This window comes from Gracilinanus agilis, chromosome 4, assembly GCF_016433145.1.
Source record: "Gracilinanus agilis isolate LMUSP501 chromosome 4, AgileGrace, whole genome shotgun sequence".
Classification (NCBI taxonomy): Eukaryota; Metazoa; Chordata; class Mammalia; order Didelphimorphia; family Didelphidae; genus Gracilinanus; species Gracilinanus agilis.
The window spans coordinates 388,430,350-388,445,403 of NC_058133.1; the positions used below are offsets into that span (position 1 = coordinate 388,430,350).

The following is a 15,054-nucleotide window of genomic DNA, read 5'->3' on the forward strand; positions in this document are numbered from 1 at the left end:
ACTGCCACCCCCACTGAAACACACATTAACACACACACACATTAATGAAAAAGGATATTATCTACTAGTCTTCCAATTAGTCTGCAATAATAAGAGTCATCTGGGATCCAAGGGTTTTCTTCTCTTGCATTCATAGCGTTTTTGAGATATGTGTCACTTAGACACCAGCCCTGTGGCCGATTATCTTTTAGTGAGCCAATGATAGCATGGACAAGCTTCCTTTTTAGGGTTGGGCGCTCTCTCAGGTGCCTCTCATAGTAATGCAGAGTATTATACAAATAAGTTACTGGACGGTCTGCCAAGGAAAGAAAAATGTAATCACAGTAGCACTTGCATGTAGTTAATTAATGACTGAGGAAAAGCTAATTGTTCTGCCTAAGGCAGTTCTCTGAAAAAGAGCTCAGAGGCACATAAAGCAAACTCTGGGGAAAAAAAGCATAACAATGGATGGTTTTTAATCATAAGGTAAAGCAATGTCCCAGGGAAGAAGGGAGAAAAACAAGACTGGGATATCTATCCCATAAAGATGCTAACATCCATTATATTTTCAAATGCATTAATTCACCACTCATAAATTAGAAACTGATCCCTCTTCTAAAACTGTTAGATGAAATATTTGTCCATTACTATGAAATGAGACCATTTTATGAAATTAAAGTTATTCTTTCTGCATTGCTATGCCTGGCCAACAATGTTTATGGAATTTGAGAAAGGGAAAGAGATTGGACTTGTGATTTCACCAATGTGGAGAACTTCTAGATGAGGGAGCTCCTTCTATCCACACAGATTGGGCACCCTACCTGTAGCTTATAGTCAAAGAGTTTTCTTAAAGAGTTTCTTAAAGCCCTGAAAGGTTAAGAGATTCAGGATAATACAGTCTGTGTCAGAGGTGAGGTTCTAACTCAAGTGTTTCAGGCTCCAAGGTAAACTCCTTATCTACTATGAAACACTTCCTCTTATTATGGAATGAATAAAAGTATGTTTACAAATAAAAAGAACTCACCATGAAACTTGTATAAACCTCCCAAGTGATCCAGAAGAGTCTCCAGTGATTTGGACACTGGCAGCAATTCCAAAAATCTGTGGATTACTATATCAAATACTGGCAGGAATCGGAGACACACATTTCCAAAGTAGATTGGAAGATAGGGGAGCTGGATCTGCACAGGAGGATTGACCTGCTCTGCTAGGCCCTCAAAATACAGCTTCTCAGGATATTTCTGTGGGAGTTGAATAGATGCTCAAGTTTTTTCTCTTTTATAAAAGGTCTAAATAGATGCAAGCACATTACAGTATTTAGGAATCCAATTTTCTTAAAGAAACATTTTCAGTTTTATTGAAGATTATCCAATTAATTTTAGAGGTCTCTGTAATCTTATTTTTAAAATATATATTTTAAATAGAACATAAGCATAACATTTGACATAAATGACCAATATATTTTTAAAGTTGGCTCATAATTTATTTATTTATTTTTCAGTAGCCCTTATCTTCTATCTTAGAATCAATACTGCTTACAGGTTCTAAGGCAGAAGAACAATAAGGGCTAGGCAATAGGGATTAAGTGACTTGCCCAGGGTCACACAGCTAGGAAGTGTCTGAAGCCAGATTTGAACCAAGGACCGCCTATCTCTAGGCCTGGCTCTCAATCACTGAGCCACCTATCTGCCCCCTCATAATTTATTCTTAAAAGTCTATTAAACAAAGCTACTGTCAGAAAGTCTTCTAGGCAACAATTGGAGTTATACTGCAGAAAATAACATTACTGTTTACAAAATGAACAATTTGAAACCTTCATTTTAAATGATAACATTGATTAAAATGTACCTTGTGATAATTCATATGCTTGGTATGCCAGTCATTCTGCAGCCAGTGCTCTGGAGAGTTCTCCTTCACAAAATCACTTACTCGATTTCTAAAATCATTTGGCTTCAGCAATAGCAACTGAATTATGAAATAACAAACCTGAGCTTCATTTCCTTCATGACTACGCATAGCCTTTAGAGAAAAAGAGAAAGTGAAAACATTGATAAAAGATCTCCAAATAACTCCAAAAATGAGGGTTACTATGAAATTTCCATATTTCTTTTTAATTCAACCAAGATTTATTAAGCAGCTACTACTTGTGAGGAAGGATGCTAGATAGATCTGTGGTCAAATGCAAAAAAGGAAATATGGCAAGAAACTTACAATGAATTGAGAGGATACAATGTGAACACAAATCAAGCATAGGGAAAATTTAGGAGATTTGGAATGACTCTCTTGGGAATGGGAAATAATATATTTGGAGTAGAAAGTGATACAAAAATAAAAATCATCAATATTTTATTAAAAGAAAATTTGGAGAGAATGTACCAATATGGAGAAAAAGAGGAATCAGAGAAATAAGTCTTAAAGAAAAACAAAGACTTAGGGACAGAAAAGAAGAAGGTGTTCATTCTAGGCATGGAAATCCAATTGTATAAATAAATCATGAAAAGGGAAGTAGTGGCACATTTAGGAAACAATCAGTAGCCTGATTAGCTAAAACACAGAGTACATAAAAGAGAATAGTATGAAATTAGAATTTAAAGTTAGATGGAAGCCAGATTACATAGGGTTTTAAGTGCCATGCTAAGGAATTTGCAGGGAAAGTGACATGGTCAAAACTATACCTTAGGAAGATGATTTTGATAACTGTGTGGATCAGGGAGTGAACATAGAAGCTGTGAGACCAATGATAAGGCTATTGGATTCATTCTTTCTTTGTTTCTTTCTCTCTATTTCATCTATCTATCTATCTATCTATCTATCTATCTATCTATCTCCGTTTCTATCTCTGAGGTGAGCAATGGTGAAGCCAGAACAAAGAAAATGATTAGGTTAAGTGAAAAGAATTGAATAGATCAAAGAGATCTTTTGGAGAAAAAAATCAATAAGCCTTGGGAAATGACAAATGATGGAGATGAAAGGTTTAATAAGGTTATAAATCTGGATGACTGGGAAGATAGTGATACCCTTAAACAAAAATAGGGAAGTTTGAAGAAAAGACAAGTTTGGGAATGGGGAAGATATTGAGTTCCAGTTTGGTTATGGTCAGTGTGTCACTAATAGGATATCCAGGAAACATCTAGCAGAGAGAGGACAATAGAGGATCAAGAGAAAGATGAACTACACATATAGATATATTTGGGAGTCGTATGTATGGAAATGATAACTGAACCTAGGGAACAAATGAGATCAGTAAAGAAAAGAAAATAGAGAAGAGAACTCAGGATAAAGCCTTTGTTGATACCAATACTAAAGGAGCAACTGATAGCTAACAATTCAGCAAAGAAGAGTTCAGAAGAAAAATAAAATAGCAGAAGGACTAGGAGAGAATAGTATTACAAAAGCTAAGGGAATATTCAAGAGATGTGGTCAAAAATATTTGAACCTAAAGAGATGAAAGAGGATGAGGACTGAGGAAAAGTCATCTGATTTAACAAGTACTGGTAAACTAGTTTCAGTTGAGTAGTGATCAGAAGCTAGTCTGCAGTAGGTTAAGCAGTAAATGGATGATAAGGAGGTGGAGGCAGGAACATCTGGGCTTCTTTCTGGAATTTAGGCTACAAAGGGGAAGAGAGACACTGGAGGATGCTATTAGGTTTTTTTTTTTGTTGTTGTTTGTTTTTTTAAAGGATGGGGTAGACATAAAAATGCTAGTACTCTCTCTGGAAGGAAATAAAGATTAGAATGAGAGAAGGCAAAGTCATAGAGGAAATTTGGGGGCAGGGGAGACAGGGGACAGGACAGGACTGGAAAGGGGAGGGGTAGGGATTTGCAGTTATAGGTTCCTTGTCTTGGCAAGGAAATTAACTGTTTCTTTTTCAGGGATAGGAGTACAGGAAGGCAATAGGTAGAGAAGAAGGGAAGAGGAAGCTGTAAACAGTCTTAGTTGTCTCAGAAAATCATATATATTTGTAGAAACAGATGACGACAAGAAACTTTATTTTAGAATCAATCAAAGAAGGACAAAAGGATTGTCATGCAAAGGTGAGGAACCAGTTAAAATTATGATTTTGTGGTAGACCTAGTTCATCTGACTCCCAAACAAAACACTAATTAAAGATAACTAACCTTAGAGAATTAAGGTTGGCTAACCTAGCCACCAAAATATGATCACCAATGTTTAGGGAAGTTAAGAGTTCAATAAGGGTTGTTTATGAATCACTGACAAAGCAACATACAGCAGAAGCATGCAAAATCAAAGTCTGCCACCCTAGCCAGATACTGCTTCTCTAAACTTTTTGGGAAATGCTAGAAGATGAAGTAGTTTAGCTGAGGTTAATTCTGAGATATAACAGTGACTAGAAACTAAAGAAAAGATGAAAACAATAGTAATAAAGATATTTACTACTCATCCCCTACCCTGACCAACAGCAACCTGTAAGGGCTAGGTAAGAAAATTAAACTCTTGTTAAATTTAATTCATTAATGTGAAATTTGTAGCTCTTTAGAGTAGTAAAGCTAAATAGCTGTCATCTGGATGAAAGCAGTATTTGATTATGGGATAATGAATAATAATAAAATGGGATAATGAATAACAAGGGATAGACTGCCAGGCCTGAAGTTGGTAGGATGTGAGTTCAAATCAGGCCACAGACACTTCCTAGCTGTGTAATCCTGGGCAAGTCACTTAATCCCAATTACCTAGATTTTGTTGCTTTTCTGTCTTAGAACTAACTAATACTAAGGCAGGAGATAAAAGTTTTTAAAAAAAGGAAGGAAAATAGCTAGTGTAAATTTCCTGAGTTACAACAAGTACTGGGAGGCAGAATTTATACTCTGGCCTTCCTGACTTCTAAGACCAATGCTCAAAGAATCAGAATCTATAGCGATTCAAGGAACAATCCATAGGATCTGAAAGAACAAGAGATCTTAGAAATGTATACTTACCAGACAAAGAATTAATCGATCCAGTGTAACAATGTTGTACTTCCATACCATATCATTGAGAATCTCAATGCATTTGTTGAGTTGTTGACCTCCAGCTGATGTGGAGAATTCATATACTAGGAAATCAGCAAATGTTCTGACATGAGCTACCAAGGCTCTGGCCCCAATTCTCTCTAGTACTCTAACAAGCAGAGAGAAAGAAATAATTTTATTATTTCTCAACTATATGTGAAATGGAATACAGTTATAGATATTCCTACTGATTCACCTGTAGCCAATTTGATTAATGTGATCTGTTTCTAAGAGCATCTTCCAAAGAAGACAAAGGAAGAGGGGAGGAGAACCTTGCATAGAGAAGTGAGTAATAATGTCATTTTCATTGGACATAGATTTCCACTTCCTGTATTCCTCCTCTACATTCTTTTTCAGGTTAAAACGACTTTCTTGAGGTACATTATTTTGCTGGAAGAATGCCTGAAGAAAAAGACAAGATATTAGGTATAATTTTGTGTACTGGAAAAAGCAGTGACTCACTAAATCAAGGGTTATAAATGTGGAAATTGTGAACTTAAAAATATATTTTGATAACTATATTTCAATAACTGGTTTCCTGGGAAATCCTTGCATTTAATTTTATACATTTGAGAACATCATTTTGAGAGAAGATCCATAGGTTTTATCAGACTGCCACCCACTGTGAAGTTGACTAACCTCGGGGAAGACTTGTGTGAATCCCACCCTCATTCAGAATCAGTTTGGGGTACCACATACCTCATCTTATAGGGAAGCCTTGCCCCCAACTCCTATGGGGTGGCACAACCATCCAGGTCACCCAATTTCAGGGTGACGCCCCCTCAAAGTCTTCAAGTGTATAATAGGTAGGAGGGGAGAGCTAGAAGAGAGTCTTACCATATAGACTCTCTATCACTCCCTTCTATCATAACATTGGCAACTGGCTCTCATGATTATTACATCATGGGTTTTTGAATATTGTCTCATTATCATTCTCTTTAATAATTTGTTCTTTAACCCATTCATTCTTTAAGTTTAAGTTATTAGTCTCCAATTAGTTTTTACTTTTTATTTCTATGATCCTTTATTATTGATTTTCATTATGTCATGATCTGAAAAGGATACATTTAATATTAATTGAAGCTTCTTTCCTGTGCAATCAAGTTAACAATGATTGCAATTATTAAAATTCTCCATAAAACTGACATTATAAAATGACAAAAAGCATATCTTTTCCATATAGTGGTGGTTCAGGATAGAATTACCTGCAGAGGAGCTGGAAAGCAGCTGAGAGTATGAGAAGCCCAATTGTGAGGTGTAAAACTCATGATAGTCTGAAGTATATCCTTGCACCAAGTTCCCTGAATTGAATCTGAGCCTGTAAAAAAATCTAAACAAACAAAAAGCTATATAATTCAACTAAAATGTGAGAAACTTTTATTACATACCTAAGGAAATGTATAAGATGCTAGGGAGAAAAAGATATCATAGTCCATTACTGCTTCTCAGTGAGATTTTATTCTATTAATGGAAGTAAGGGGAAGAAGAAAGGGGAGGTCTAAAATAATACATATAGAGATCAGTTAATATAATACAAAAAGTACTCAAATACCAAGATTAGAAAAGGTTTTATATAAGAAGTGGCACTCCAATTGAGTCTTGAAAGAAGCTAAGGTCTTTAACACAGGAGTAAAAGTGCATTTCAGACACTGGGGACAGCCTGTGAAACAGAAAATATTATGCTAAATTCAAATAGTCACCAGTTTTTCTGGAATAAAGAGGACACGAAGGACAGTAATAGTAAGTAAGTTTGGAAAGGCAAGTAATAAGATTATGAAGAGCTTTAAAGGATAGTGGATTGAGGAGTTTGTATATTATCCTAGAGATTATTGTATAACCCTTATGGTTTATAGCCACTAAGCTCAGCAATTATAGCTTAAGATAAGTTTGAATTTTTTTGATTTGGAGGAGGCATAGAAACTAAATAATTATATAGAATCAATGAAATGAGAATTTAATATATTTTAGATTCCTTCAGGTAATCAAAGGAAAAAATTTAGGAGTGAGATAGAATGATTTTGCTGTTAGTCACTATGATTTCAAAAGCTACTCAGAAAATATTGTTTTAATTTCAGCTAAAAATGCATTCCTTCAAGTCTCATAGAGATGCTTTGGTTCCTCATAATTTTGGTTTATCATAATTTCCCTTTTAATTCATAGCAGAAATAATTTGATAAATGGTAGATATTCTAATGAACTAGAAACTATGTTTATTCATTTAAAGATCATAATGGTCAAGGGTGAAAACTCTACTCTCTAGAATAAGGCATAAAAGTTTGCTAGTAAATCACAAAGCTAAATTACATGAGTAAAGGTTTCTAGAATAAAGCTGTTATCAAAAATGAGATAATTTAATCTGAACTACATACTTTAGATTTTTGCATTCAATTTTCATGAATTATTTCTCTAAAACTTATTAACCAGTCTCAAAATTGATAAACAAACTGATTAAAGTTACAATATTCTGATACCTTATATTGGGAAAGTAACAGGTTAACAATTAAGATTTTCAAATATAGATGATAGTAATTTTTCAGGAGGTGTGTTTTCAATGATACAGTATAATCGAAACAATTTTGAATATACTTTCACTTTTTTTCTTGACAAATTCATCATTACCTGTCACATGGGTTGCTCTGGCTAAGGTCAAAATTAGGGCCCGGTTGAGTTCTTCTGATTCTGCAGAAAGGACAGTTTTGGGGTCACTAAGGAAACGAGTAAACTGTGGTTGCACTTCAGAGCTGCCAAGTGCTGTTATGAGCCTTAGGGCAGTGCTCTCAACACTGAAAAGGGAAAAAGAAGAGTAAACCAGGTTATGTCATTTCTGGGAAAAAATAATCTTCATTTTTATGGTTTCACCAGGTAGCCCCCCAAAAAATCAAAATTGAAAGCTCTTTAAACTTTTTCTTTGGAGGTACTTTAACAAAAGGATAATGTCCTAGTGTTAGCTTTTCTATGATTTCCCAAACTGAGTTCATATTGTATTTTTCCTGATTTTGCTGACTTCAGTCAAAGTCACTAAGTCTGTAGGATATGGAAGTACAAAATTCTTTTCATTTGGATACAAAAGTTGCATAATTTTCAACATCTGTTTTCACCAAGGTTATAACAAAAATAAATCTGGCAACATACCTGAAACAAAAAAGTATTTTTGTTTTTTTTTCAGCTCTAAATGGCTGATGTAGAGAAAAAGAGAGTAAAGCATTAATCACCAATTCAGAGGCAATATTTAACTGAAAGAAAACCAATTTTTCTAGTTAGACATCTACCTTTGCCTCATTTGTTATTTTTTAATTAAAAAGAAAATACTAAAACAGCAGAGAAGAAATTTATATTAATGTGAATGGACAGAAAAAGCACACTGATTTAAGCTAAGGAATTAAAAACTAATAAAATATTAAGCATACTAGAATAAAAGAAAATGGCATGTTCAAACACTCACCAGAGATGGAGCTGATTTTGATTGGTTTGAGGAACAGCAGCCAGAGAGTGAAGATGGCTTAGCAGTTGAACTCGGTAATGAGGTTGGATATGGTGCATACGGTAGCTGAACATCTCTAAGAGTGTGTGTAAAATTCCCCAAGCATGAGACTTGAAAACAGTAGGCAAGAGTTGACCTTGTGAAAGAAGATAATAAAGATATGCAAAAAATTATATTTGTGATTTTGTTTTCCTATATTATTATGTAATTCTTTTTGGTTACAAACAGTTGGGATGAAAAAGAAAGCTTCATGGAGGAGGTGTAGCACCTAAACTGGAATAGAAGGAAAAGTATTGCTTCAATCAGCTCTAGCCAAAACTGAATACCTCTTTGAACCAAATTCTGAATGGGGTGAGCTGGAAAAGTTTGTTTATAAGGGAAATAACTTCTCCTTAAAATCATATTTAGAGATGAATATTTATAAAAATATAAATTGCCCAGATTAACAAAAAAGGAAAGAGAATACTTAAATAATCCCATTTTAGAAAATGAAATTTCCTAAGTAAAAATTCCCAGGGTCAGATGGATTCACAAGTGAATTCTATCAAACATCTAAAGAACAAGTAATCCCAATACTATATAAACCATTTGGGAAAACAGACAAAGGAGTCCTATGAAATTCCTTTTATGACATAAATATGGTGCTGTTATCTAAGTCAGGTAAAGCAAAAACAGAGGAAGAAAATTATAGGCCAATTTCCTTAAATTTTAAGTAAAATACTAGCAAGGAGATTTATAGCAATATATCACAAGGATAATTCACTCTGACAAAGTAGAATTTATACCAGGTTTAATATTAGGAAAACTTAAGAGACATAATTGACCATATCAATAACCAAACTAACAGAATTCACATGTGTAAGAAGGAAATTTAAGTATTTTATAGATATATATTTAAAGTGTGGCCACCAGGAATCAACAATTCAGATTGATTCCGTAATTAAATCAGACCCAAGTCAGCATCAGGATAAGGCAGTTTTATTTACAATTAGGAAGGTAAAGGTATGGGAATAAAGAGAAAGGGAGAGGCTAGTCCAGGCCTGCAGAGGCCTGGAAGGAGAGAGAAGGTTAAAATGTTAAATAAATTAGGCTGCAAGCCACAAGGCCTAGCAACCATAATAAAGTAATATCTAAACAATTGGAAAAACATTAATTGCTCATGCATAGGCCAAGCCAAAATGATAAAAGTATCAGTTCTACCTATATTAATTAATTTATTCAATGCCACACAAAACTACAAAATTATTATTTTACAGAACAAGAAAAAAAATAAAATACATCTGGAAAAACAAAATGCCAAGAATATCAAGGGGAATTAATGAAAAAAAAAGTGACAAGCAAGGTAGCCTAAGAATACCAGATTTCAAACTGTACTATAAAGCAGTAATTATCAAAATAATCTGGTACTAAGAAATAGAACGATGGATCAATGGAAAAGATTAGATACACACCATACAAGGGTAAATGACCATAGCAATCTAGTGTTTGATAAACCCAAAGACCCTAGCTTTTGTTGTAAGAATTCACTATTAGCCAAAAACTACTGGAAAAACTTACAGTATGTCAGAAATTAGTTACAGACCAATATCTCACACCCTATACCAAGATAAAGTTAAAATGGGGATATGATTTAGACATGAAGGGTGATACCCTAAGCAAATTAAGGGAACATGTCAGATCTATGGAGAAGGGAAGAATTTATGACTAAGCAAGAGAGAGAGCATTATGTGATATGAAATGAATAATTTTGATTATATTAAATTTAAAAGGTTTTGTACAAACAATACCAATGTGACCAAGATTAGAAGGGAAACAACAAACCAGGAAAAAATTTTTACAGCAAATTTCTATTAAAGGCTTTGTTTATTAACTATATACAGTCAAATTTATAAGAATATAAGTCATTCTCCAATTGACAAATGATCAAAGGATAAGAATAATTAGTTTTCAGATAAAGAAATAAAATTATCAATAATTCTATGAAAAAATGTTCTCAATCACCCTTGATTAGAAAAATGCAAATTAAAACTCTGAGGTATCATCTCACATCTATCAGATATGACCAATATGATAGCAAAGAAACATGATAAGTGTTCAGAAGTGATGTGGCAAAACTGGGATACTAATGCTAAAGGAATGGTAATCCAGGTTCTATTTAAAACTTTCCAGGAGAGGGAACCCATTCCATTCCACTATCAGACAGCTTTAATTGTTAGGAAGATTTTCCTGTATCAAACTTAAATTTGCCTCGTTGCAACTTCTTCCTATTGTTGCTAGTTTTTCCTTTAGAGCTTTCTATAAAAATAGACTGAAACTATCTCCCTAATTTAATAGATGATCTTTGAAAGGTGCTATGGTAAAAAAAGTAATAATTCTGAAGCCAATATAGTGACAAACCTATCCAAATTTAGCTAGATTCATTCTCAAACAAAAGCTATCACCTGGCTCTATTCTCAAAGCCTTTTTAGTGTGCCAATATCTTTGACGGCTTGTTCTCTGCTGGCATAGACCTCTGAGAACCCAGAATCACTGTATGGGGGAGGGAGGTGAGGCATCAAAAATAAAGCTGTAGAAGAGGATATCTTCCTTATGAACTAATGTTACAGTTCCCTAATAAACTTGTACTACTCTATCTTCTGGAAGGAGGGTTAGGGAAAAAAAAAGGCCTTCAATGGGATTTAGTTTCTGTTTACTTTCTTAATCTTATTGTTTTGATAATCTATATAAATAAGAAAATTTGCTCTTACTAATAAATCCTTTGATGCCCAAGGATTCTATTTCCATATAAACCAGTAAACGACTGTAGGTTTCCACTAAGGCTGGAGCCAATGCCACGCTGGATTTTGCGTGTGCCAGTTTTATTACTCTGGTAGCGATACTGTGAATCAAGCTGTGGTAAAAAGAAGAGAAGAAAAATGAAAGTTTAATTTTTAGGTATGACTGACAATCTTAATAGCTCAATTTATAAATAAAAGTTTATACTATGTTTGCAAAGCACTTTTCTCACAATAAATTCAAGGAAGTAGCCAATATACATGTTTCCCCCCCCATTTTACAAATGAAAAAATTGAGTGTCAGATGGGTCAAACAATTTGAATATAATTATTCAGTTAATAAGTTGTGGTGGTAGTATTTGAAACTGTCTTTGGCTCTAGTTCTGGCACTCTTTCTACTATATCATTGCTATCCCATTTCCAAATAAAAATCTGAATCAATTCCTTCAGTTCTTATTTAACAGTATTTGAATGAGCTAAATTGCTCATATTCTACAACCACTTAAGTATAATCTTGATACTAAATAGTTTTCAATCTAATTATAATCAAACATTTACTAAATGTTTAACATGATGCTTCAGGAATAGTGCTGAATAAACTGAATGCTGGTTATTCATGGAAACCCTAAATTTGGTGATCCTTCTACTGCTAATCTCATGAAGACATGCTTGTGTCCTCTGAGAGTCCAATTTTACAACATATATTAAATGCCTTCCATACCAAAGTACTATACTAGTTGCTGATACAAAGAAGAAATAAAGTTCCTGTCTTTAAAGGACTTCCAAATAAGAGTAATAGGAAAGGCTTCAAGATATGTACACAAATAAATGTGTTAGGCTGCAATTAAGTACATAAGGGAGGCTAATGAGAGGGGTATAGAGTAGGCTTGTTTTATGTATATGGGAAGAATCAGGGAAGGATTTCAACTGATAAATATGTAGTAGGAATTTATTCTAGGTATAAAAAATGGTACATGAGGTGCAACCAGAGAAGAGGACGATATTGGGGAATAGTTTGTTGTAATACAGAATGTAGAGTAGTGTGAAAAAAACTAAAAAATAAAATGGAGTAAAGTGTGTGTGCGCATGCATATGTGTGAGTGGAGGCAGATAGAGAGTGAGAGTATAAGGGAAAGCATGTGAATCCATGGCACAAAGACAAAAACTTAAAAAAAGAAACTGAAAATTTGTAGATAGCAACTGAATATAATACAGAACCCAGAAGAAATGCAATAACATACCTCATTTTGGCATGCACTGTAAGAGAATCCAACAGGTTCATTGGTAAGGGAGTGATGGATCCTGAAGCCATGCAATTAATTCCAGGGAGAGAGATTCTCATATTTCCATTACCATAAATGGTCTCTACTAGAACTCCCATAGGTAATGTGAAACATTCTGAATTTGTAGAGTATGCATTACACAATAATGCAATCTTATAGTCATTCATCTGTAAATTTTTATTTCGAAGACTTTGTTGCAAAAACCTATGAATATTAAGTTAAATGAAATAGGAAAATAGATGGAATATACCACAAAAATGCTTGTACTAAAATTTCATTTATATATACGTCCTTAAAAATATAAAAAAAGAGACAATGGAAATTCAATACTGAAATAATACAGAATATAATGATATTTCTGAAAGACAGAAAATTTACTCATATATAGTAATGTTTCAGTAATAGCAGCATGGTGGCTAAATGAATCAATCAAGTGGTAAGCATGACTAGCATCAGAAAAGAACAGTAATTTGTGGATTCATAAATAACAGGCCAATTTATCATTTGAAATCTTATATAATACTATAGCTTAACTACAGATTTTTATTATGAGCCATCTAAGCCTCATTATTATAAAGGTGTTATATAAAGAATTAAGAAATATTTTCATCATTTGTGATACTAATAACTTTAAAGAGGTTGTAAAAAATTAGTTTTGAAGGTACAAGCACTATTGCCATTCTAATTAAAGCTGTTAGTTCTCTGCTGTACACATTAGTCTTTCAACTTTAGCTTTAATGCATACATTAGTTATTACATAAATAGAAAGAATCAATTTCAAAAATAACTCTCAAATTCCACTAATTTCTAAATAATGTAAAAATCAACACTATGAAGCTATTGACTTACTCATGGTGAAGTTTTAGCGAGTGAGGTATAGGAATCTGTAGTTTGGAGTTGTCATTTTGGGCCTTTCTATTTAGATGTATCCAAATACATGTCATTGCAAAGGCATGTGTTGATTGAGGTTTGTTAATATCTGGTACAGGAATACACTAAGAAAGGGTATATTTGCATGTTATTACAAAAATAAAGGAACATGTGTTAGGTAGTCTTACAAATGAGGATCATAGATGTAATTATTCTATAGATTCAGTGTTATTCTAATCCATAAACACATAAAAGAATATTCCTAATAGAATAACAGAATATTATCCTGTTTGTCCATTCTTCAACTGGCAGGCAAAATTAGAAAAAAGTGTATGCCTATCAGGTCAAAAGAAAAGCTTTTGAAGAACCCAGGGAAAATGAGAAGTCTTGCTTGAACTTATTAAAGTGAAGTGAGCAACATGTTCCCTCACTAATCATCCTCCCTTTTTGGATATTCTAACTTCCCTGAGTTTTAATGACGATAACTCCTTTGATCTTGTCTGAGAACTCCTAATTCATTATTCATAATCTGTCCCTCTAAACTGTGACTGTTCTGTTATGGATTATCTTTTCTTCTTTATCTATACTCTAGTGACTTCATCAATTTTCTTTCCTTTTCTTTTTAATCCCTTGCTTTCTATCTTAAAATCAATATTGTGATTTGGTTCTAAAGCAGAAGAGCAATAAAGGCTAGGCCTGTGTTGGCTAAGGTTTTCAAGTTCGCATGCCCAAATTGCAACTTTAAGCTGCTTGTGAGCCCCCCATAATACCCCAGAAGAGAGGAGAAGTGCTCATTTTCAGTGGCTGGACAGAGGGGTTGGGGCATGCAAAAAATGTCCTCAGGGAAGAAGAGGAAGAGAGCAACTCTCCTCCACCACCTGGCTGGGCACATATGCCAATTCTTCACCAACCCTGGGCTAGCCAATTGGGAATAAGTGTCACACAGAGTCACACAGCTAGAAAGTGTTTGATGTCAAATTTGAACCCAGGTCCTCCTGACTACAGGCCTGGCTCTCTACTGAGCCATTTTGCCCCTAACTTCATCAATTTCCATGGATTCATTATCATCCCCAAAAAGGTATCTTCCAAATCTACCCATCCAACTCTAGCTCTCCTGAGCTTCTCCCATATCACCAAATATCTGCTGAATATTTCTAACTCTGTGTTCCATAGGTATCTCAAACTCAACATTTCCAAAACAGAATAATTTCTCCTCCCAAACCCACTCAATCTATCCCTCTTCCTAATTTCTTTTACTTACTCCACATATGCTATCAATTGCCAACATAGCATCTCTTACATACATCCCCTTCACCTCACTTATAAGGCGCCACTGTAATTCAAGGCTCCAATTAACTCTTGAATGGACTATTGCAAAAATCACCTAATTAATCTACTGAACAGTGTTATGAATATAACAACAGCTGCCAAATTGATATTCCTAAAGCATAAAGGACCTACCACGTCACTCCCCTATTCAATAAACTTGAGAGGCTCAGTACTGCCTTTAGGATTAGTGAGGTGAGAGAGTAGATAGAATAATGGACTTGAAATCAGTTGACATACTGCCTCAGATATTTATTAGCTGTGTGATTTTGAGCAATTCTCTTCTCTCTTCTCTGGTTATCATTTAAGGTCTTTTACAACATGGCTCCTA

The 15,054-nt window shown here is 34.2% G+C and overlaps 1 protein-coding gene across 7 annotated transcripts in view; it reads right to left on the reverse strand.

Moving 5' to 3' along the window:
• Window positions 1-15,054, reverse strand: part of MED23 (mediator complex subunit 23) — a 66,109-nt gene that overhangs the window by 24,540 nt on the left and 26,515 nt on the right. For 4 of the 7 annotated variants that reach the window (XM_044676986.1, XM_044676981.1, XM_044676984.1 and 1 more), the window contains 11 exons: window positions 13,377-13,522; window positions 12,486-12,731; window positions 11,218-11,360; window positions 8,432-8,606; window positions 7,609-7,772; window positions 6,195-6,319; window positions 5,186-5,391; window positions 4,918-5,098; window positions 1,828-1,998; window positions 1,004-1,220; window positions 59-295 (listed from right to left, as the gene is read on the reverse strand). In XM_044676986.1, the coding sequence (XP_044532921.1) occupies window positions 59-295; window positions 1,004-1,220; window positions 1,828-1,998; window positions 4,918-5,098; window positions 5,186-5,391; window positions 6,195-6,319; window positions 7,609-7,772; window positions 8,432-8,606; window positions 11,218-11,360; window positions 12,486-12,731; window positions 13,377-13,522 (2,011 nt within the window). The remainder of the gene's footprint in view (window positions 1-58; window positions 296-1,003; window positions 1,221-1,827; window positions 1,999-4,917; window positions 5,099-5,185; window positions 5,392-6,194; window positions 6,320-7,608; window positions 7,773-8,431; window positions 8,607-11,217; window positions 11,361-12,485; window positions 12,732-13,376; window positions 13,523-15,054) is intronic. The other 3 variants (XM_044676983.1, XM_044676985.1, XM_044676987.1) reach the window with 3 other exon arrangements.